The 25,527-nt window shown below is 43.3% G+C and overlaps 1 protein-coding gene across 1 annotated transcript in view; it reads right to left on the bottom strand.

Annotated features, from left to right (window-relative positions):
• The window catches only part of KLHDC1 (kelch domain containing 1), a gene marked incomplete at its 5' end in the record, with an annotated part of 30,851 nt that extends 6,463 nt beyond the window's left edge, over positions 1 to 24,388 (bottom strand). Inside the window, 9 exons of the mRNA XM_084270466.1 lie at positions 726 to 838; positions 5,606 to 5,664; positions 11,707 to 11,790; positions 13,776 to 13,859; positions 14,716 to 14,794; positions 16,501 to 16,619; positions 17,853 to 17,970; positions 20,455 to 20,525; positions 24,287 to 24,388. Of these exons, the coding sequence (XP_084126592.1) occupies positions 726 to 838; positions 5,606 to 5,664; positions 11,707 to 11,790; positions 13,776 to 13,859; positions 14,716 to 14,794; positions 16,501 to 16,619; positions 17,853 to 17,970; positions 20,455 to 20,525; positions 24,287 to 24,388 (829 nt within the window). The remainder of the gene's footprint in view (positions 1 to 725; positions 839 to 5,605; positions 5,665 to 11,706; positions 11,791 to 13,775; positions 13,860 to 14,715; positions 14,795 to 16,500; positions 16,620 to 17,852; positions 17,971 to 20,454; positions 20,526 to 24,286) is intronic.
• Between the last annotated feature and the right edge of the window lie 1,139 nt (positions 24,389 to 25,527).

Genomic DNA, 25,527 nt, shown 5'->3' on the forward strand with positions numbered 1-25,527 from the left:
TGTTGACAGTATTATTTGTATCTTCTTCCTGCAACTGATATCAAGTTACCCTTTCTTCATAGAATCATGGAATCCCAGACTGGTCTGGGTTGGGAGGGACCCCAAGGATCACAGAGCTCCAACCCCCTGCCACAGGCAGGGACACCAACTTCCAGGCCTGGAGCTACACAAGGCTGCCCAGGGCCCCAGCCAACCTGGCCTTGAACACCCCCAGGGATGGGGCACCCACCCCCTCTCTGGGCAGTCCCTTCCAGCCCCTCACCACTCTCTCTGCAAAGAGCTTCCCCCTAACATCTAATTTAAACCTTCCTTCCTTCAGCTTCACTCCATCCCCCTTGTCCTGCCAGTCTCTGCCCTTTAACAAGCTGATTCCCCTCCTGTTCCTCTGCTCCCTTCAGGGACTGGGAGGCTGCAATGAGGTCCCCCCACAGCCTTCTCTTCTCCAGGCTGACCCAGCCCAGCTCCCTCAGCCTCTCTCCGTAGGGGAGCTGCTCCAGCCCCCTAATCAAAATATCAAAATGGGTGAGACTCTTGCCTTTATACTTTTACATGATTGGCAGTTTGATCAGAGATTTATCATCATACCCTCTCTGCACAATTATTTCTATAAAAGTAGCAAGGCAGCAAGAGAAAAACTCAAGTGCCATAAAGACACTCTAATAATATTAAGGTCCAAGCAGTTTGTGAAGACAACAAATCAGAATGATAATCTCTCAATCACTTACTTAGAGGAACATTATCAGAACTTAGTCCACCAAAAAGAAAGAGTCTGTCATCTCCTATTGGAGTCAGCGTGTGCCAGGATCGATCTTTCGGTTTCTCTCCAGTGATATTAATTCTTGGTGAAACAAAGAAACAAAAAAACAAGTTTTCAAAGAATGCTGAAAATTACCCCCACCCCCCCCTCAGGAAAATGTAACAATGAATTCAGTTTGTCCTAGAACAAGCTTGGATGTTTTCCCAGTGTAAAAGCTGCACTGGGGCAACCTGAATTCACGCTCCAGAAGGTTGATGTTCAAGTCTAATGCAACATCATTTCTTGTAGGAACTGTTCTCTGAACCAGCAGCTAGGTGAGTATCAAATGTAAGGATGAAAGCATGGATTGTTTGTTTGTTTTCTTAAGATCCCTACAGCCACTCACTACTTAAAAGTACAACTGAAGGGGCTCAGGTCAGCAGATAAATCTATTCAAATAAACTAGATGGTGTATGTAGGTAAACAGGCTGTGTTAGTTGAGATAAAACCTAATGAATCCTGAGGGGCTACAGTCTCTACTCTTAGGAAATAATCTTATATGATACAAGGATTGTGGCTTTACTTTCTCCTCAAAAGCTATTACCTCTCCAACCACTGTGCTTTGTAACACACTTGTGCGTCACTATACTCTGAGATAAGCTTTAGGAGCCAAGGGGAATTCCTCAGTACAAACAGAAGTAGATTTATTATTCCAAAAATCTGCTTATGCTACAAAAACCTGGATTTAATACTGATTTCATTTTAGCTGCAGAGAAAGGTAGACCTGAGATGAGAACCTGAACAGTAAAGAACCTGAAGATAAGGGACTGATTGCCTACAATGGGTGGCCTGAATTCATGTCATCTTACTTTAGGCACGTAGGTGTCCAGCTGTCTCAGGGAGATCCCAAGAGCCAGCAGAGCAAGGACCTCCAGAGGCCACCAGCCCACCCACTCTCTGGATAGGAAGCAGAGAGGCAACTTCTGTTGTGAAGCATCTACAGCCAGACACAAGCATCTAGGCTACCCCACACTCCATACATCCTCCTCTTGCAAAGAAGAGGGGGAAAAGCAGGTGTAAACACCTGTAAGCTCTCTTCTGGGGTCAGAATCTTAGTCAAACACTGTCCAGAGTGGGTAAGAAAGAGTCTGCCTGGATTGAACTTTCCTATCTCAAAGCAGCAGGTACTTTTTTCCACCCCCCTCTCTGCTTTGCTAAAGTGAGGTGAGTGTAACATGCACAGATGTGTGCTCAATCTACAGCATGAGCACTGCAGGCAGGCTGGCACCTATATTTCCTTTATAAATTAAGAGAAACAGGTCCTTGAAAAGCACAACTCATAATGTATTTTAGATATCTACCTTAGCAGCAGTTGCCTCATGCCCAAGAAGCACTTAATTCTCTTAACTGAGCACAGAGGGTGAGTAATCCAGAGACTTTCACTGCTGGTGACTGATCTGGAAGCAAAGGCTGAAGAATCATAGCTAATTAAGCAGCGACTGCAAAACTATCCTGCTAAATGTGGTACTGAATTTGCAGCCAAGTCACAATGTTTGAGTGCTGCTTTGCACAACTCTTGTATAAGATGCTTCTAAAATTGGCAGAGGGGCAGACTGTGCTGAGCTACAACAGGCACTGATGTCTAGAAAAACACATGCCAGGTACTGGTGGGGGGATAAATTTCAATCTTCCCTGCTACTGATACAGAAAATGATCACAGTAACACAAGGAACATCAAACATTCTGAGTAGCAGGTCAGTGGAGCTCAAGGAAGGAAAGGTAATTTCTGAGGAGCAGCAGCTAAAATAAATCCTGCAACCTCATGCTGGAAGATATTCCTGGATTAGTGGGTTAATATTACACAATGCTTTAAGAAGCCTGCAGAGAGTTGAATTAATAAGAAACTTAAGTGATTTATTAAAATCTATGGGGATTTAAAAGAAATAATCAACTTTGGAATTTTTCTTTTAGGAGAGGATGTGCAGTAAGTGAATTTGAATGTAGGACTGTACAAAGCAAGTCCTCACTGGGAGATCTGTACTTTACAGAAGAACTTCAAACACCTCCAGTCGATTGGTTTAATCTGCTTTTTAATCTGTATTAAATCTTCAAGTCTCCTTTGGTGATAATTCACATGGGCAACCAAAGGCAAATCTCTCTGCAGCTGCAGAATGGCTGCAATACTTTATCCAGATCAGAAAGGTTTTATCCTGACCAATTTTTAACTCATCATTGGGTCAGAATTTCAGAAGAAAGGAAGGCATAGCACAGGAAAGGTTCCTTGCAAGAAACACCTACAGAAGAAAACACCCTGAGAGCAACCAATTCTGAAAGAATTTCCCCTTAAAGTACTCGATTGGCACCAGGGCTTTTTTAGTTTTCAGCTGGAAATGGATTGGCTGATTAGAAATATTCAAAACTAGTGCTGGTGCCTCAAAGGCTCCAGAGTGATGTTCTTTACTTGATACTCTCAATACATAACTGCACTGATCTCAGCTTTGCTATATAAGCTTCAGACAAAATAAAAAGAGGAAAAAGAGGAGAGGAAACACCCAGCCTGGTTATCTGCTCTGTCTCATTTAACAATGTGTGTGGAATCACAGGACTTTATACTGGAGCTGATCCCTGCAAATGCCCCATTTCTCCTCCAGCCACCAGTGCTGGTTCTCTGAAAGGAACTCTGCAGCCAGAAATAATTTTCCAAACACTGTGTGCAAAGACAGACTGCAAACTGGAGTAAAAACCTAACTATTAATTTGCTGTTGTCCTCAAATGACAGAGTTTTGCTGGTCTGGTAATTAGGAGGTGAAATCATGCTAAGAGGCACTGTGTGTTTGTGTATGCTGACAGGTGGCCTGGCAGTGGGAGATGGTTTTACCACAGTAGGTTACTAATAGTCACAAAGAAATTAATTGGAGAAATCATCTAGATGTAGGAAGGTACCCCCTCTTTTCTTGTTTCCCTTAATTTGCAGCTGACAATGGCTTATCCAAATTCTGCCATCAGTGACAGTCTGATTTCTGTTTCTCAGGTTTCATAAGAGCAGTCACTCAGGGAAGAACAGTGCTCAGGCTTGTGGAGCTTCCCCTAAGACCAGCCTCTGATATCAATAAACATGAACACTTCACTTCCCATGAGGTGCCACCACAGCAGCAGATGCTCTGCAAAGGATCTTTAAAAGAAAAAAAGCCAAAACCAATAAAACCCCCTCTCAAATCTAATTTTTTTTGTCTCTCCTAAATCTCTTCCTTCAGTCTCTCAAAGACTCTTTGCAGAGGTGCTACAGAGTAACTCAAGGGTAGGATCCTAAATTTATAGTGATCAAAGTCTGTATTAAATCATGGGTAAGTCTTGTGAGCAAGGCTTGGATCACAGTCTAGAAATCCTGGAGTGCTGGAACAATCTTCAGGTATTAGGATCATAGAATCCCAGACTGGTCTGGGTTGGAAGGGACCCCAAGGATCACAGAGCTCCAACCCCCCTGCCACAGGCAGGGACACCAACCTCCAGGCCTGGAGCTACACAAGGTTGCCCAGGGCCCCAGCCAACCTGGTGTTGAATACCCCAGGGATGAGGAACCCACCCCCTCTGCTAGGAATAGCTGCCCTGCATATTGCCATCCTTACTCTAAGGATGTGTGCATGGAGGTATGTTAAAGCCAGGCTGAGATTGAAGAACTTCAGTATTAGCTTGTCCCAAACAAAAGGGAACACTGGCTGACCAGGATTTAGACAGAACTTTGTCACTGACACCCCTCCTTCAGGGCTTGAAGTTCCCCTCATTGACTTGTCACTCAACTCTCAAAGGTTTCCTTTTCTAAGGCAATAAAGAGCAAGCCACACAGCAGCTGCTCATGCAAGGAGAAGCAGTAAGCAGCTCAAGTAATAATCTGAATAATCAGAAGATCACAGTTGAAGAGGGACAATGCTACTATCATTTAGGCAGAACATTGTTAGTTCTACAGGAAAAAGGGGAATTCAACTCATTAGTTAATCACAAGGGCCAATTAAGGAAATCTTGTAAGAGGTTGTTTGGTGTTTTTTTTTTTTTGAAAGGACACTGTGGGACCTCTTTGTCCTGCTGCCATCAGCAGCAAGAAAGGATAGAACATTGTGCCTACTCCTGGCTTTGCTCTCAGAAGCTCAGGGGGCAAAAGACCACGCTTGGTGCAGAGCAGAGCAGAGCAGCAGTCACAGGAGAGGGAAGATGCCCATCATTGGTGCATGCAGCACATCACTTGGAAATACACTCAGGAAAGGTGTATTTCATGGTCTTATGGGAAATTTTTACTAGGCTATTATGAGAACAGCATTAGAGCAATGATTATCACTCACCAGTTACTCCTGGTTTGTCTATCAGCTAACAATATATCCACTGATTCTACCTGTGTAGTAGCACTATCATAAATGCAAACAAGTCTCCAGAAGCATACTAACACCTGATTTAGTTTAAAAGGGAAATATTTAGGTTATCCTTTTTACTGGATTTTCCTTTTTAAAATGGTTGAGGTGCTTATCTCAGGGGAGGAGACCCTTCCTCATTCTCTACCATAATAAGCCAAACATAGACAGTAAAAACTATTCAAAATGAGAATTCCATATGGATGAATGTACCCATTTTGGGAATGAGGATGTTAAATCACTGCATGCTGTGCTCTAAATAGCATCATCAACACTTTGGTACAGAACAGAAAAGGTTTGTAACCACTATCAAATTAAATTAAATTGAAATCACAGTAGAACAGCTGTTAAAATAGTCCCCAAACTCCCATCCTCCTCTTGGAAAAGTGACAAAATTAGCACTGGAACTATTTAACAACATGTTTCAATCTGCTACATTCAACTTTAAGTGTGAGAGAGAGAAACCTACCTTCCAGACCAGGTCCAAGTGTCTAAATTCAGGCAGTGTAAATCATTCATTCTAGTTTGCTAAAACAAAGAGATAAAATCCCAGTTGTGTTACATTAAGCAAACAATGAGCAAAGTATTTCAGTGAGGCCATCCCAGGACAGAGCATTTCAAACAACAGTAAGGAAACTGTACCCATGTGGTTTAGAGCAGCAGCTCTGTGTGACGTGGCAGATGGAAAGCCCATGCACCTCTCAGACAACTACCTGTCAGCAGTATTTACAGCAATGGCAGTACAGGATCAATTTTAGCTTCTCATGGTAGTTTAATGGAGAAGAACTCTGTGAGAATCTGTTCCTGCAAACATAGTCAATTTTTATCCATACACTTCATGGCAGGTAACTGCAGACAGTATAATACTCTACGTAAGAGTTTCCTTTCATTTTCCTTTGTGTTCTGATCAGAACTATTCATCCTCCTGCCTGGCCACTTACTCCTTGAAATTCTGAAGCAGGTGTTGTACTCAGTACATGACATCCCCCAAAAAGTTCATCACACCTGTCTTGTTCTCTCTTTTCTGAAAGACAAGCCCTTTCCCAGAGTTACTACTAGCAACAAGAAGGTTTTAGAACCCTTTTAGCATTTGCCATAAAAAATAATGTGTCAATAAGAGCAAGAGGAGAACAGTACACTTGCATATCTGCCTCTGTTTTGAGATGAAGAAAGTAATTGCCTTTGAAACATAAGGGGAAGGGGGATAGAAGAACGAGTTTCTTTGCTTTAGGCTGCAGCAATACTTTCAGTGGCTCACAGTACACTTGAATGATAGTTGTGATTCCCCTAGGTACTACAAAACAGTAGCTGAGAAGTAGGGAAATATATCTTGCCTTACCTTACAATTTCTTTTCTCCTAGGGTAGTCCATAGATCTATTAGAATAAGCCTTTCTCCAGCTTGCAGATCCTTTGAGGTAGAAACTAGACTTGTCATTTAAGTCAGAATAGGAGTAGTGTTACCCCTGGAGAGCTCAGCCAGTTAGTGAGTTTGAGAGACTTCCAGAGCTGTCCATCAGAGCTACGGCAAATCTCTCGGGGTATTTCAGGGAATGGTTTTCAGGGTAGCTATGGCCTCCTCTGATCAAGTACATGTTAGCCCTTTGCTGTCCTAGGGAAGAGAATGTTAACTAGCATTTTGCAGACACCTGCAGAGAGGCCAGGGGGCTAAAGAAAAGCAGAAGGCGAGGGCTTTTGTGCATTGCTGAGAAGCTTTATCCCTGTAAGAGGGCAAAGTTAACAATCAAGTGTGGTCCAACTGACAGCTAGTGGAGCAGATCTGTCTTCCATGACAAGTCTATTCAGTTTCCTGCTCCTTCAGGAGGCTTTGAAGGAGATGAGGAACAAGTTATACAAGCAGAAAGCAAAATACAATTACTGAATATCTTCTGCTGTACCTGTGACACAGCTAGACACTACTTAGGGGTAGGGTGGCAAAAAAGCAACATCCTAGGCTCTAGAGCTAAAAACATTTAATCATCTTGGAATATAATACAGTTCACTACAGAGGACATCTGTTAAAGAAAGGGAAGAAAGAAAGTTGCTGTTTTGTTGGGAATTAAGGTTTCAAGAAGATCCTGTTCAAGACCTCCTCGCTGACTTTCCTTTCCTAGGCATTAGGCAGAAGATGCAGCTCTCGGTTGCTCGGTCCCTGGGAAATCAACGTGTTACAATCTTTACATTCTCATGATTCAACAGACTGACAGATGCATCATTACAGCAACCTCATCGTGAATTCAAAACACAGCATCAGTTGGACATTTGTGCCTGAGATCTGGTCCCTTAACACAGCTTTAACAAGTGAAAATGCCTTTCTACAGCACCCTTGCTTGGGAAACCACAGCACACAGTCAGCTTATGGCCTCATCACTTGTCACATGCAATGCTTTCTTGCAGGTTCTCATGGATTTCCAAGTGCTGCCTGCTACATTCAATCATTTAGCTGATAATCCCAAGATGGTTCTTAATTGGCTTAAAAGCATGAAGCCTCATAAAAAGGCTGCATTTCCCTTCGAGTTAGAAGGGCTCCTTAGACACCCTACTTCTCTACAGCACGCTCATTTACGCGCAGCCCAGTCACCGTGACCCAGGACCTGCTCTGTCTCAGGATTAGCTTCCCAGCACGATGAAAGGCATTAAGGCAACATATTCACAGCTCAACAGCTGTTGGAGTAAACTCTGCACAGCTCTCCCTTCTGGGATTTACAGACAAGCAGCTATTACAGCTCCAGTCTTTGCAAGAGGACTGCAGTTCAGTGCATCTTCTGTTCTTCAGTGACAGAAAGGCTAACAGGAAACATAAACATGCACAAGCTAAGGCATCAGATGGGTGGAGCTGCTGGAAAGACTTTTTAACTTCATCATTCTTTACATGAAAACTTTCCACTCAAATCAAACATGAGACTCCCATCGACTTCTGCACTAACTCTCCTTCCTTCCCACTTTCTCCCATTTCTGTTTTTTTCAGGGGCTTACCTGGAGGAACAGAGTCCACATAATACTTCTCAGCCTGTTTTCAAATGATTCCTGGTACAATTGATTTTGATCATCACCATCATCATCTTCTTTTACCAGTTCTAGCTCCAAGTTTGGAAAAAGGTGCCCTTTCCTCCCAGAAAGATGAATAGGAGAAGCCTCGTGACACTTCCTGGCCCTTTCTGGTTCCTTGTAGAGCCTTTTCCCTGGGAAGATTTGTATTATGGTGAACTAGGAGAAGGAGGAGCAGAGCAACCCCGTATTTGCTCCTTAATTTATGGAGAAATGCAAGACTTTGTCCTTTGGGGAAGAGTTACTCCTGCTGTCAGGAAATGCAGTGTTTTTCTGATGTCTTTGGCTTTCCTTTCCTGCTTCATGACTTACATTCATTTCTCAAGTCCCACTGAATGTTCCCTAACCTAAAGTTTCCTTCCAGATATTGATTCACTTTCTGTCCTAGAAATAACAGAGTATCACTAAGGTGTAAATTACACTTGCTCTCCTACAAAATTAACTACAGCTTTCTAAAATCTCATTCTTCTCAAGACAGTCTCACTGAAATTTAGGAAATGGTTCTTAAGGAAGGTGCTGCTACCTGAGGAAGAAAAAAACCTTTTCAGATCAGAGCCTTCTTGTATTTCTGAACCCTGTAGTCAAATAGTCAAAGTTAAATAGAAGCCAGAGGGCATGTCCTCTTAGGGTGTATCTCATCATGCAACAGCACAATAGGGAAATGATGGGTGAGCTCTGGTTTATCAGTAATTTCACTTACAGAGGCTGTGTAAGAATCCTAGCTTGAGTTACAAAGCAGTTCAGTTGCAGCAGGCACAGCACAGCAACCCTAACTAGCTTGGAGACAAAGCTCAGTGCTATTCTGTTGCTGGTGTGAGGACCTCTGCACCACAGAGAGCCCTTCCTAACAGGAGAAACAAGGCTTTGGCAGCTGAGGAAGTGTTCAGGGATAAACAGTGGGCCAGAAGGTTCTGAGCTGTATGTCTCACATGTAGGTTTCCTTCCCTGTCACATCTGCAGGCTTGCTAAATGAGGAGCAGGATTCAGTTCAGCTGTAGTTAGCAAGAGTTTGTTTACACAGCAGACAGGAAAGAGCAAGTCCATAGCAGAGGCTCACTAAGCCTGGTATGGCTAAGCCTGACACACAAGATTCAAATGAGACTTCTAAATATTCCTTTATTTCCTGAACTATCTGCAAATCAAGTCTGTCCAAACCTACAGCTCTGGAAGTTATTGTGTGCAGTTCTCTCTCAGTCAAGGGTTGGGGCTTTAGCAACAGTTCCAGAGATCCTGTGTGAAAGGCCATGTCAGGCACAACCGTCAGAATCACTGGCATCAATCATAGCTACTTTCTTTTCTGATTGCTCTGGTTTTCAAGGTACCAGGGGAAAGACTTTTCCTGCAGCTGTAGGAGGCAATTCAAACTGAAAAACTGGCTGGACACTGTGAACTTGCTGTAATCAGCACGGTTTCTGTCTGAGCAAGCAGGAGTAAGCCATTTTGTAACAGAACTGGAGACTTCCCCTGAGAAGAGCTCTGCATTACAGTACAGCTTTTACAGCATGAAAAACAGGGGAGAGGGAACAAAGTGCAGTGTTACAGTGTTTGATTTGTAAGTACTGGGGAATACAGGGTTTAGGTTATGGCAGCTTTCCAAGATGAAGTTGGCCTATGTTCATCCTAAGGCGTTTCCAACCAACAGTTAATTCCTTCTCTTCCTTACAACACAACTATGGAAACACAGCACTGGGGGCTTTCAAAAGCTTGTTCACCGCTGCTTTTCCTAGTAGCAGCGAGAGAAACCATCCAGCCTCATTCCCTAGCTGAGTATAATTAAAGACTCTACATTAGCTGGAGGTAAAAACAGCTAAAAGGTGAAATTTTTAAAAACAATCTGGAAGGGTACACAGTAACTTAAAAGTAGGAGGGTTTTTTTTTTTAACTTGCCTTACAGAATCTTCTCATCACATTCCTGATAATATTTTTAAACTCCAGCTCATACAGAGACTGTTACCTTCCCTGTGCTCTGCAATGGTTCTAAAAAGAGCTGGTTGACTTTCCAGCCCATGAAGAAACTATCCCTGCAAAGAAAACCTTAGAAATGATAGGGCACTCTGCATTAGTTAAGACTACCTATTCCCATCCTTATTTTCAGAGGTAAGACAGGATTTTTTTGTATTGGATTGCTCCTGCAGGTATAAATTCTTACATTAATGCTACAGCAGAGAACTGAAGAGAAAAATCTCCTTTGACTACTAGAAATACTAGGTGTCTTGCTGAGAGGTTTTAGCATCTCCTCACTTACCAGTGGTGCCTTCAGGTTTGTTAGGTACAGACAACCAGAGGGATGATGCCCATGGTTATTATTTTTTCCTTTCTTTTCAAGTTAAAAATAGCTAGGAAGAGTTAAGATTACCTAGCAAGAAGCTAGCCTTGATTTGTGTGTGCACTGATAGCACCCCGTGCAGACAGCTCTTACGCTGCCTTTGAGGATTACCTAAGGGATGACAGATTTAGATCCTCCCACAGTGCATTCAGTGGTGCAGACTTGGATCATCTATCAAGAAAGCAAATACAAGCCTTACTCCTGCAGTAAAGAGCTTGTATTGGAGGCACAAAATAGAGATGTGAACAGCAATCTCTAAGGTGTGCTTCACATACTGAGGGTGGTAGAGGGAAAGACAGACTGCAAAACTGACATCCAGAGAGCAGGGGAAAGGCTCAGCAGGACTGGCATGACCCACGCCTGCAGTGCTATCAGGTAACATGCTGCAGCATCCTTTATTAGCTTGAACCCATGGAGATGAATAGCTGTGTACCCAGACATTCTAATCACAGGCTGCTTTTCCAGGCTTATTTCAGTCACGAGCAGAAAAGTGACAGAAGTTTAAATTATAAAGCCAACTGAAATATGTTCTTTCCTACCTTTCAGAACCACACACAAATATAAAACACTGTATCCCAAGAGCTGTTCTGAACTTCACTTTCCCAGTAGGTCAACATCAGGGTGTGAGAGAGAGATTTGTGAGAAATGCACTGTTCTTAACTTATCTCCTCTTCCTTTAGCAATGGGGAGGACAGGAGCACCAGCTGGAATCCCAGTTAGATTTACTGCTTGCTAGAATTTCATTAAGTGAAATGGGGAAGGAAGCCAGCAGGTTTGATGTATAAATGTGCTAAGATGTGGCAAGCACTGAATGCTAGCGCTGCATCATTTATTTATACCTGGTCTATTAGCAGGCTTACTTTTGCTCCACTCTTGAACCACCTCCTGCAGAGGTTACACACACATCAACCATTTCTGATGATCTAGAGACATTTGCATTTATCACACAGTCACCTGGGGCTTATTCCCTTTTTGGGACTGTGTATGCTTCATCACTGACACTAGAGGCAGAAAGACAGACTCTTTTTAAAGTAGAAGGGGATGAAAAGAACCATCCTGGATTTAACAGCCCTGACATATAGGTAAGGTCAAAGACATTTAGGATTTTTCTGCTACAAAAATGTTCTGCTATTAAAAAAACCCAAACTGCCAAGAAAATAATGTTACTACCAATAAAATGTTTTAATTGGAGACTAACCAGTACTCGTCCTCCAAAGATGTAACCTTTATTTCCCAGCACAGCACACGTGTGAGCGGCTCGAGGCTGAGGTGGGTCTCCACCCTGAAAGAACCAAAATAAGAACCATCAGAACATCAAAGTGCCAGGCAAGGATACTGGCAAGTCAGTATCACAGAGTGATGCCAATATGCATCAAAATGCTGACAGGACTGCAACTTTAAAAGGAAATCATTTGTGCTCACGTCCAAGACTGCACAGAAATTAGAAGATACACATATTTGCCAAGAACATCTTTAATTGAGCTCCATCAGTAACTAGTGCTTAATATATTTCCTCTGGGTTTGATTTATTATTGCTTTGCTGAAATGAAATGTAAATTAATTTACCTTTAATTCCTAAGCATGAAATTACAGTAACATATCGGTTATTGTTGGTATGTCCTGTGCAGCTTTATTTTTCCAAAGCCCAGAACCACTAGGAACTGGTACAAAGATCTCTGGAAGAAAGATCTTAAAGTTTGATGTCACATCTAATAGCCACATGCCACAAAGCATTCCCTGTGTGAAGCTGAACTAAAGACAGCAAAACTGGCTTTCACTTTTCAATGGTAATTTCATGTTACAGAACCACAGAGCTCTAGGGATTTGAAGGGCCCTCCAGAGCCCATGGGGTCCAACCCCCTGCCAAAGCAGGGTCCCTAGGACAGGGCACACAGGGCGGTGTCCAGACGGGGCTGGAATCTCTCCAGAGAAGGAGACTCCACACCCCCTGGGCAGCCTGTCCCAGGGCTCCCTCACCCTCACTGGGAAGAAGTTCTTCCCCACATTGGGGGGGAACTCCCTGTGCTCCAACTTAAAGCTATTAAAATCGGAGCATTTAGCTTTATAGGAATTTTAGAGCTTCCTATAAAGACCACAAAGTATTCTCAGACACTCACTGCAATATACTTCTACTCAGTTCTTAGGAAAACTCATCAGATACTAGGAATATTTACAGTACACTATCATATTAATAACTACAAGTGTGTGCACTGCTATTTTACTGGGACAGCAACTACACACACTCCCTTGGAAGCCTATTAAAGTAATGTATTTGCTGAGAAGTATCCAATCTGTTTACCTCCTAGTCATGCTGTACTGTGAGAATATCAAAAGATTTTTCATTGATAGGAGCAAGAGTTAACACTGAAAATACTGAAGTACAGCAACTCCATGGACACAATGCCCAAATTAACAAGCATATAACCCTCACATACTAATCATATGTCTTTACTTTGCAAACTGGAGGTCTAAACCAGCAATACAGTCAGTTTACTATCTCTGTCCTTGGCTTCTTTATGTCCTTGAAAGCTGAATGATGAACCAGTGGCCACTGTCACTCTTCCAGCCTGACTCACTATCCTTCACCTAACAGTTTTATGAAAATGGGCAGGGGTGGAGGGCAGAAACCTCCAGGCAGAATTTAATCTCTCATGTGGTCAACTCTCAGATACTCTCAAGTTACCCGTGTTGCAGATGAATTATACACAGATACAGGCAAGGCCTAAGAGGATACACAAAGTCCCTGTAACCACCACAATCCGTTTCTGCAGGACAGCAGCTTGCTGTGGGAGGAGGTGCTAAAACACCTCCACACCCCGTTCCTCAGCCTCCACTCTGGTATTCCTAATAAATGGTTTCTGGAATATTCCAGGGCCTTGTCTTTCCAGTAACACATCACTGACAGTAATTTTATATTCCCAACAGCTGTCTTAAAGCTTGACTACAAAGCTTTATCTCCAAACTATCCCCTAGATACAGAGAACTGCATCACCCTCTATCGTATCCAGATTTCTAACGCCTCTGAGGCTCAGGGTGTTTTTTGCATCAGAACCACATTATAGAGAAAACACCAGTCTAATAACATCCTGTGGGAAAGCAAATTCACTGAATATTCCACATTTCAGATGCATTGAGTGTACTCCTGTTTAATGTTACAAGCTTGAGCAACAGTAAGCATATTCAAATTACTTTTCCCAACATCAGTAACTGCTTCAAAATGCAGTAAAATGACAATTGTGTCCAGAGACCAGACTCAAACCCACTCACTCTAATCGCTGGTTGGGTCCAGGTTTGCGTGGTTGTATCAAAAACATGAACATCATTGTGCCATCCCCAGAATATCTGTCCTTCCTGGAAAAGAAGGTACAAAATTAAAATGCTTATTCTACTTTTAAATATCTAATCTTATTACAGGATACAAACACAGAAGTGACCTATTGAGATGGAAAATAAGTTAAAATTCAGAATTTTATGAAAAGTAACATTGGTATTTTTAATAAGGATGTGGCAGCTCGGGGTGGTTGAAGGTCAGCAGCATTCAGGATCGTTAGGGCTAATGACCTTCTGATAATTGGGCTTTGGGCTCTAGTGTGAGTCACTGCAGCAGACAAAGTCTACCTACTGATTTTTAACATAACATACTAAGGACTGAATAGATGGTATCAAGTGATGCATTTCTGTAAGTCAATATTTATGGTTTGTTGTAAGGATCTATAGTCCCTTGCATGCATGTCTATTTCTCACTAATTCCTGTCACTAAGTAATCACCCTCCTCCTTTCTATTAACTCCAACATATCATTACAGGAAACTCTGGATAACAAATGTAGGAAATTAACTGAAACCATTTATCAGTCAGACTTCTGAAGCTGTAAATCCCCTGCCAGTGCTTCAGGGAAATAAATCCTGAAGTTTTCTGGGAGTTTCACATTTAAAACATGTCTTCAGATTTAAAATACTGCCTTTGTTCCTGCTTCAACAGCATTTTGTTTCGTTGCACTCACAGCCTAGCACTGGGTATGCAGAATGTGCTGAACCCTGCACTGAAACTTCAAATCTAAGTGGAAGGTTCTAATTTATCTCTCTCTGTTGCTGCTGTAAGGAAAAATCAGAGAGGTTTTAATACTTACTGATTATAGAACAGTATAAAAGATTATGTTTTGACAATTAGAAAGGACAGATCACTCTGAATTGTGACAAATCTCTTACCCAGAATGCATCATGGACATCAAAACAATCACTGAGTTCATTATGCTTCCTACAGCCATAGCCACCAAAATATATTAGCCTGAAAGAACAACAATAACAAATGGTTCAGTTAGCTGGTTTGTAAATAACATTATTCATTACAGCTTACACATTTTAATTTCAAATGTTGGTTTACCTACTGCACTATTAATAATAAGCAACATAAAACAGTTCATGCTACACCTAATTACACAGCAAGCCTTACTGAGATGAAGGTAATAGCTACGCTCCTCAACAAGCCTGATAGAAATCCACATAAGCAAGGAAGGAGGTTCAAGATACCTCAAGGTCCCTGTTCTCTACTCCTCCATCCACAAGCTTATCACAGTCACATTTTCAGATGAGTCTCAAAATGAGATAAGAGAGTGAAATACCTATGCTGCTGCTAGAATTCCTGCCCTTGTCTACTGAAGCTCCTGCTCTATTTGCTAGCTTTCTGTACACATCCTGTCACAACAAGGTTCTGTGACCCACAAAGTCTGTCTTATAAAGAGCTTCTTTTTCAACTAAGCACTACTGAACATATTGCATTGCAAGTATCGTTACACACCTCCCAGCCTAATATTCCACCCATGAAATGGCCATCCATAAGTAAAGGTTCCTAAAGATTTGTTTAACTTCAACATTTGAGGATATTTGGTATAGTCGCTAGTGGTCTTGGGAGAAGACAATTTAGGAAATGATGGGATGGTGAAGGTCATTCCAGACTGACATTCCTAGGGAAACAGAGTTACTGAAAGCATTGTGTAATACACCAAGACATCCTGATCTGCAAATTCACATCTTGTGAAAATTTAAGGTCTACTCCTGAAAAGGTGCATAGCTTGTCCCCTAAGACTTCTGTTAAATTGAAAGGTTAAAGTCTGCCAGCTAAAACATGAAGTTACCAGCTGAGGTAATTCTCTCAGATTACAGGATACTCTGAACAGATTCATTCAGTTTTGAATAATCTTGTTGATAGCTAAGGAGAAGTTGTTCAAATATATTTACTTTCATATATCTTGCAGTTAAATTCGAATTACAAAACCAATGTATAGTACTGAGAGGCATTACACAACTTATGCAAAACCTCTTCAGATTTGGAGTCCAGAAAGATATCATTTACATTTTATTGTGTTCACTGCATATCATATTCTTACTTCTTTACAATAACTATCATAGCAAATCACTGACACATCACTTTTTGTGACTACATATGCTACAATATCCAAACACTTTCTACGATAAACACAAAAACTGAAACATTCTATTTAAGAAAAAATACTTGGCTAAAAATAAATCACTTCTAGAACACAATTATCTAGGCTGACTTGGTTCTTATACTCACTGAAATATTTGTATGCTACTGAAATCCTCAAAAATATACTAAATACATTTTCTTGCAGGTAATAATTTAGTGCTTACATCATGCAACAACAACAAGAAGTAGTAAATTTTATGCTGCTTTTTAACATGTGTTAAAATTAAAACTGTACTAGATTCATAACAGATTTTATCTAATGTCTCAAAGCATTCCAGAAACTTCCCCTAGATTCCCCAATCCTCTCCTAAAGTAGGTTCATACTTACCATGGATTCAGCTCACATGTGAGAAAACTCTGGTAGAAAGTTGTTAGGAGAGTTACACAAAATCCCACAGCCAAGTCAAGCTAAGACTTAGTTTCATGAATCCCAAACCTGTGTTCTCTTCACTTTATAGTACTTCCTCTCTGTAATTAACACATATTAAATATTTTTAATGTGTTACCTGTCCTTATACACCCAGCAGGAAAGCTTGTCACGTGGTGTAGGAGGTTGACCTTTAAAATTTGTAATTTTTTTCCACCTATAGGTTCCATTTTTTGTTCGCAAATTAACATAATACAGCTTAAAAGAAAAAAATTACAATATTTTCAGTATAAACGATGTCGAAGGATCCAGCACAAATCACCAGCAAAAAGAACAGCCCACCACCCCCCAGATCACAGCACTTCCTTAAAACAAAACAAAAGGAGGAACTGACAGTGAAGTTTACAATATGTAGCAACATAGAGGAAGAATGAGATACACAACAACACAAAAAGCATGAGAAGTAGCAGCAGGTTTCCTTGCCTCTACTCAGCCAGACCAGAAGACTAATAGCCAGCTTCTTCCAGAATCATAGAATCCCAGGTTGCCCAGGGCCCCAGCCAACCTGGCCTTGAACACCCCCAGGGATGGGGCACCCACCCCCTCTCTGGGCAGCCCCTTCCAGCCCCTCACCACTCTCTCTGCAAAGAACTTCCCCCTAATATCTCATCTCACCCTCCCCTCCTCCAGCTTCACTCCATCCCCCTTGTCCTGCCAGTCTCTGCCCTTTAACAAGCTGATTCCCCTCCTGTTCCTCTGCTCCCTTCAGGGACTGGAAGGCTACAATGAGGTCCCCCCACAGCCTTCTCTTCTCCAGGCTGAACCAGCCCAGCTCCCTCAGCCTCTCTCCGTAGGGGAGCTGCTCCAGCCCTCTGATCATCTTCATGGGATCAACTGAAGCCTTGTAAAAACTTTTTTGAAGATAAAAAAGCTCTCAGTCCTGCCTAAATTCTGCCAAACCTAACTAGGTAACTGCACAAAAATCATCAAGGCTTGGGAACTTCACTTACAGTCAATGATAAAACAGGTCGTTTCCTCTACTCGGCTACTCCAGCCTTCCGTTCTAGGAAAACTGGGAGCTGCATTTTAACTTCAATTATTACCCAATTATATAAGAAAAGTAATGGCTATCAAAGAGTAAAAATAAAAGGGATATTCTGAGATCAATTTCAACTACGACTGCCAGCATATTAATTAATAAAAAAAAAGCAACTGGGAGAGCAATGGCAGTTTTCATAAATAAACAGAGGTTTCACACAACAGATCTCACCCTGAAGCTACGATTCAGTGAAAAACCCCAGAAAAGTGTATGGAGTTGAACATTAAAACAACTAAAGTTTCTGTTAGTTTAAAAGCCTGATTTTTTAATAAAAAAAAAAGGCTTCTCTTTTAAATTTCCTTCATTTGATGCAAAGTACACCAGACAAAACAGTAAGGTTGACACTAGCATTATTATTAATTCAATTACAATGTTATAAAATCATACAATACCCGATTGCTGTATCCTTTATCATCAAATCCACCAAAAATGTACAGCTTCCCATTAATGCTTGCTCCACAGCTTCCTGACATGGAGGTAGGTAACTCTCCTTCCATTAGGTGCATCGTCCTGCAATTGAACATCAAGTCTTACAGTGCTGCTTTCAGACCTGCTAAAATTAACAAGTTTTTATACTTAATTAATAAAAGAAATACAGTTGCAGATTTTTGGCCATAACCAGCACATAACCAGTCAAGCTCCTGTGGTATAGGTGGGCTTCCACATGAATGCTGTGCAGAGGTTTATGAAGCATCTCAATTTTGCTGAGGGTTAAGCCCTTAAGAACATTAGTAGAGCTGGAACATTGTTCAAACCCTGGAAATACTATTAACTCCAACAATGAGGAGATGGGATTGCTGTCATTTTACAAGTGGAAAACTGAGGCAGAAGTAGAAATAAAGGTGAGAACTACTCACTGAGCTTGGTACCCAGTATGCCACTCCTAAAACAGCATTTTGCACTGTATTTATCAGAATTAAAAAATCTTCTATAATGGCAATTTTGGCAATGAGTTTTCTGTCCAGCAGCAGTTCCTAGCCTTTCCCTTGCTAGTCTCACTCACAAACTAACCAATTCCTGTGATGAATATCCATCTGACATCACACTGTCTCAAGCATGACACAAGTACCTGACAAAACTCAGTCTGCTGAACTCACCAAGCTGAGCATTAGGCCAAGACTGCGCTTAGAATCACCAGTCGACATGGAAAACAGCTTTCCCAGGATCTCAGATTTCTACAGAAGACAGGGACCTGCACTTCCCTCTCACAGGTACACAGGCACAGAGGACACGTGAGAGGTTTGGGGTTCCCACCTTGTTGCCACAGCTTCAGTCTCTATAGATTTAGCAGCTAAATCCCAGCCTCTCTGTGCTGGCACTCCAACGCCACGCCCCAGCTTTGCTGCTGACATCTCCGTTGCTTTCACCCCACGGCTTCTGGCTGAAGAATCAATCCCTTGCTGCTCCTGCTCATTTTCCTCTCAGCTCTCCACCTGACTCTGTGCCTTCCAACGGTGTCCTTAGCTCAGTCTCCTTCCTCAGTCATGGTCTCCCACCTCCAAAGCCTGATTCCATTGTTTCTTCTCTCTGCTAGGTCTAGCATCACCACATTTGTTGACCCAGTCAATTCCATTCCTTCCCTTCTTTGATACATCCACATCTACATCAGATGCCTTCATTTTCTATAACTACACAGAAGAAAAAGATTCTTAGAGCTTTGAGTTCTGATGGTTGACTTTACCCCAACCTAAAGACACCCTTGTACATTACAAACCAGTATGCTTCATTACAAGGAAAAGCTTTCTATGCACTAAAATCACCATGTGAGTGATGCATGTGTAACCTGTCCCTGTGGGAAACAGTGCTCACTAGCAGCTGCCCAGGGCTCTGCTACCAAACACCTTTGTTCTGGCACAAGCACTGCCACAGGCCAGCTCACCTTCCCCTTCCCTGGCCTTGCTCTCACTCCTTGCTCTCGTGTCACGGAGCGCGCTTGGCTGTGCGTGTACAACTGTCTGGAATGAGATCAAGGAGGTTAAAAATAACCCCAAAAAAGTAAGGTTATATTTAACCCAGCTCACTTTCCCTGATCCAATTTCCCATGTGACCATATAAACAGCTGTACCAGTACAACCGATACGGGCACACTGGGGATGAAAAAAACTCTTAAGAGAGTATGAGGCTGCTTTAGCCAGCACTTTCACCACTGCCTCAGTGAGGGCACAATCTTAAAAACAAAAGGGAAAACAGAAAAGACTTTCTAAAGCTTCATAGCCAACCATGTGCTGTTTTCAAAGGCAGTGACTACACCACACAGATGTGGAGTTCCACCTGCACTCTATGATCTCTTCCTGACCTAGGCCTCCTCCCCTTTGCCCGCCACTTCAGACTGGTGCTCGGAGTAATGATCTGCAGTGAATACATAAATAGGAGGGAGACATAAAGATGGGTGGCAGGAAACACAGTGAAGCCCAAATGGATGCTACTTTACCAGACTAAATGCGACTGTTGTAATAGAAACCACTGGAAAGCTTTAAAAAGAGCCATTGTTACTTCTCCCCACAAACGATACATAACCACAGTAAGGATAAAGCCTAAAGAATCAATTGCTGGGGATGTGCAAGGTCTGGTTGGTTACAAGTTGTAGAATGCCTAACACAATTAGAGCAATAACAAAAGGGATATAATTGCAAATAGACCAAGAACCCAAACATCCAGTGTTTAAATATGCCTTTTAATACAGAAGTTAATGTGTGGAGAACTAAGCTAAAATAAATGTAGACATAAAATGCACCTGTTTTAACAACAGAGCCTTGACCCAACCATTTCAAACGCCCTCTTGAAAAAAAACAATGGTGCTTAAGGAATTAACATGTTTCCTAGAGCAATTTGCAAATATCTGTCTGTTCTTCAGGCTTCCTGTTAAACATCTGCTATTTAAACTCCAGAGAACATGACCAGCCTCATGCAACTGAAGTCTTTTCACTGCAGCTAGCTGTAATCCATGCAAAGAACATCTTTACATATTAATAAAATATAAATGATGCAACTTACCATAACCCACTATCCATTTCATAGATCCAGAGCTCGTCATTAGGCAGATAAACTTCATTTTCTTCAATTGACTATAACCAAAAAAGAAAATTTGCAAATGTTAAATCAATTATGCATCACACACCATACGTTGTAAGATGAAATACCAAGCCACGTTACTTAGCAACACAGAGGAATCTTAAGGAAATCATCTACCAGAGCATAAGTCATACCCCAACATTATTGCTCTGATCATTACAGGATCAAACAGGCAGCTCAGTAATACTAATGTTTGGCATTTTATACTAGAAGTTCAAAAAAGAGGTTTTAATTTCCTGAAGTTATTAAATATACCGTGCTGGGCATTTCCCTAATGTCATTGATCTCTGCTGATTGTCAATAGCATCTTGAATCATGCACTTTAAGGTGTGAAGGTTATAAAAACAGTAAGTTTGGTGCATCAGAAGCAGGGAGAGGAGTGCTTCAATATTCACAGAGCAATGTGAATATGATACAACAGCCAATTGGTAAAAATCAGAAAACAACTCAGATGAACAATTATGTCATTAGGAGGCATAAACAACTGCTGCCAACAAGTAGCGTGACCATGGATTAAAACCCCCAAAATCTTGAGAGACACCCAAAGATGCTTCTCTCCTCTATTAAAACACTGCTATCAAAGGAACTATTGTTTCAGTCACTGGTGTGATCACTCAGAACAAGTTTTGCTCCAAATACAGAACATCAAAGACAAGCATCAAATAGTAATACTGCTCTTTGGTACCTTTTGCATCTTTAAGAGGGTTCCCCTTTACCTGAAGAATTTTCCCCTCCTTCCACTACCCCTTTTTTATCTTTTCAAGAGAGTGAGACTTTGCCCAGCTGTGTAGCTGGGTGAAGAACCCACCCACTAACTAGAAAGTCAGAAAAATGTACTCCTTGTAAAAGCAAGGAACTGAATTCCTCAGGCCTGCTCATTAAAGGCACAGATTGACCAACTTAACGTTTTGCCAAGAAAGACGCGTGACAACATAAACCAGACCAGATTTGAAGCTTCCGAATCAAAACTCATTATCTTGTGTTTTGGAAGATACTTTTAATTAGGAGGAGATTTTTGGCATGATGGAAAGAACACAGAGAAAAGTGTAACCAAGAAGCACAAAAAGAACAACTACTTGCAGCGACTGAGGGAAAGAACAAACTGGTAGATAGAAAAGAGCTTAACCTATGCCATAACATGGAGGGGAAAATGAATTCTGCTGTGGAAAACAGATTTATGAAGACTCCCAAACACATGCTATGTAAGAAAGAAAAAATAATTTGGGAAATAATGAGGAGGAAGAAAAACAAACAGGAGAAGGAAGCCCAGAAGAATGTAATTGCAGCACTCGGGGCTGAGTGACACTTACACCACTAATTGTTGCCTTAGCATAAGAAAGAAATATGGGGAAAGACTGTGAGGGAATAAGCAGCCAGAGCCAGTAAATTAAAACAATATTAGATCAAAATTAAATTAACATGAGGAAAAGAAGTTAAATACTAAGTCAAAATTTAATTATTAACAATTTAGTTACTGATATTGATTACTTGTCTTTAAATAATGCTTTATTATTACCTTCTCAATTAGAAAGGTACCAATCAGGCACGTGCACGCTATGTTTGGCATGGACACACAGCCAGCAGCTTTCACAAAGTGCAAAAGTCTACTGGATTTAATCTAGGTGCAGCAGCGGTCAGAGGCTTAGCATTCGCTACAGCACCAGCTCTGAGCAAATACACCGATGCCAAAAGTCAGTTAACTGCCCAGCAGCCCACCCTCCCCACATCAAACGTAAAAATGTGGAATTACTTACCTGTGTCAAGCACTGCTTAAAGAGTAACAATTATTTTAATGCTGCTCTCTAAAAATAGATCTGTAGAACTACTAAAAAATTTGCAAAGTTTATCTGCTTAACTTGACACGTGTTGACCATTTTGATTGTACCATTAACCCAGGATCCTTTATTAGAAAACCTCTGAAAACACTGTGCCAGCCAGTCCAACCTTCGCTTCTGAAGCCCAAAGCATAGAGAACTACTGAGTATGACCAGTGATTCATGTGACACAGTTTACAGAGCAGTATGGAGTTTCAGGCCAGAAAAGGACACTAAATCTTCCTGTACGACACAGGTGACTCACGTTATTTAAACAGATGCTTATTCTAAAGGTGACTAACTTCCTGGCCCTACAAAATATGTATTCAAATCCTTGCATGACCGGCAGCCACAAGAAACACCACCTACCAAAGACCCCCCCAAAGGGAAGAAATGCCATGGGACCAGTTTGGAGGATCCTGAGGGTTGTTCCTCCATTTCACTGTGGATTGGGATTGGGCAAGCCTGGCCTTGCAGTAGTCTAGAGCAGGCATGCCAGGGTAAGACCAGCAGCGGAGCCCTGCTGCCATGCTTCCTTCCACAACCTGGGTCCGTTTCTGTATGCAGTATCTCCATTTTCTGTACCCACCAGCAGCACAACCCTTTCCAGAGGAAATCAATCGAACTCTGAAGCAGAGCAACTTTAAATTCCCCAAGCTGCCCAGCTCTGTCCCATCTTCAAGGCCAGTGCTTTTCATTACAGAAAAAAAGAACATTCCTATTTCTAGAAAGTAAAATACAATGTGCTTCAGGAAGAGAAGAGACGACTAGACACTCTACCAAGAGCCCTACAAATATCCTTCCCCTGCTATTGCACATACTCGTGACAATTGGATTTAAAATTCAAATCCAGCAGTTGCTAACTAAAACTTTTTACTTGAGAAGGACATGCTTTGCACATCTGAAAGTTTACCTCAGATGACAAAACCCCCACAGAACACAGAATACGTTGACAGAAACATGTTTTCAACTTGATCAAGACCAAGAATAATACCAAGCACAGCTGCTTTCACATTTTAGGGCCAACACGTGCAGACACCGTGGATAAAATAAACTGGCTCTATTTAATATAGTATTGTTCATAACTCTCTTTTGGACCAAACTCATCCAGAGCCCGGAGTCACAAGGACTGACTTATGCCAGAACTAGTAGTGATCTTTCAATAGAGAAAGGCAGGTATGGTTTTAGTCTGCCACCAGCTTGTTTCTGAAGTGCCAGAACTGCTTTCTGAGGGACATAAGGCTCGGGAACAAGAATACGAGTTACACACAGGGAAAACACAACCGCAAATTACAGCCGTCACCCCACAAAGGAAGGGAGCAACGCTCCCAGAGCACGCAGGAACCGCGCGTATGTAGGTCGGGGGAAGAAACCGGCTCCACCAGCCCTTCTTTCCCAATAGGTGCTCTGAGATAGAGGCGGCTGAAGAAGCAGAAGGCAGCTATGGGCGCCTGTCCTCAGAGAAGGGGACTGAGAGCCGAGGGGGCAGAAGCACAGGGAGGGAGGGAAGGAAGGACTGACTGCCTGACTCCTTTCCCGCCCTTCCCCTCAGGACAGCCGCACCCCCAGAGCCCGCCTCGCGCGCGCCGCCACTTGAAACGCCCGCCCCTGTGGGGCGCGCTGCCCTGACAGCCAATCAGCGCCCGCGCTGAGGTAAACAGCGCTCCGCTCCCGGCCCGCCGAGGGGCTGCGCTGGCTGAGGGGGCGGCTAGAGGCGACGCGGGGCAAGGCAGGGCGGTCAGCGGCCGTGCCCCTCCGCTCCGCTCCCTGCTCTGCTTCCCCCGCCGTCCCGGGGCGCCTCAGCCCGGTTCCCCGCCGTGTGGCAGCGCGCCGCCCCGCCGCGCAGTTTCTTGTGCCCCCCCCCCCCTCCCGCCTCCCTCCTCCTCCTCCTCCGCTCGTCCTCGCCCCCAGCGCCCTCCGGCCGCCTCCTCCCGCCTTACCACGTATCCCCCCCACACGTAGAGAAAGTTCCCGTCCACCACGGCGCAGTGTCCGCTCCGCTCCTCGGCCACGCAGAACTGCTCCGCGGAGTCTGCCGCCATCTTAGGAGGAGGAGGAGGAGGAAGCAGCTCGTCTGCCTCAGTATTCGCGTCCCGCCACCGCCTCCTCCGGGAGAGGCTGCAGCTCTCCGCCGGTCGCTCCCCTCAGGCGGACGGGAAGCGAGGAGGGTCCAAAGTGTGGGGCGTCACCCTCCCCTCAGCGCAGGGGCCATAGCAGCCTCCCGTCAGCCCTGCCGCCGCCCCGCACGCTGCCCGGGGGTCGCTCAGCGCCCGGAGCCGCCGGGCGGGGGTTTTAAGAGGCGGACGCGGTGCCGTCCGACGCGGGCTGAGGCCGGAGCAGGGGTGGGGGCGCGGAGGGGGCTGTTGATTCGCTGGGGTAGATTTATCCTTCCATCGCTCCTGGAAGCAGCCCCGTAGGGGTGGGTACAGGGCAGCGTCTGCCCAGTGAGGCACCCTGAGCCTTACAGGGCTGGTCAGCCACACACAGCACTAAGGGGAAGGAAAAAGCACAGAGAACAGCACACCTAAACCCGGTGCAGGAGTGGAAGGAAGGGCTGGGCCTGTCGGCAGAGTTCAGCATGGGAGGTGGTCGAAGACAACCGCGGCAGAACTCAGAGTCCCTCTGAAGGCGAGGAGAGCCACGCTCCGGCCAGAAGCAGCAGCTCTGGAATAGCTGCTGATGTTAACTGAAGCAGGAGTCTAAACCCTTGGCCACAAAGAAAATTACCCTGTGAATGTCGTCCTCTGACCGGCAGCCTGTCGAAGCTGTGGTGTGGCAGATTGCTCGAGTACTGGAGGTGCTGCATGGGCCCCACAGGGCCCAGTGCTCAGCCCGATTACCTCGGGGACACCTCCCATCATGTCCCAAACTACACACTTCCCATTATTTGATCGATCTCCACTCCCTATCACCTGCACCATTATATAGGTTTTTCTATTTGTTGGTCTGCTCTTCAACAGCAGGATGGGAAAGTAGTCTCCTACGCTGCTGCCCTTCCATTAGAGATCAACAGCCCAGTGAATTCCAGCGAGCTGTGGATCTGGCTGGAGCGAATGGAATTCAGTATAAAAGAGGTACAGCTCTTCAGAAAGAGTGGTAGAGCAGAGCTTGTGAGAAACTAATGCTTTAACATCTTGTAGGACACCAACAAGTAAAGATTTTATGGTGGAAGTGGGATGTC

Source organism: Gallinula chloropus (genome assembly GCF_964237585.1).
Source record: "Gallinula chloropus genome assembly, chromosome: 14".
Lineage (NCBI taxonomy): Eukaryota > Metazoa > Chordata > Aves > Gruiformes > Rallidae > Gallinula > Gallinula chloropus.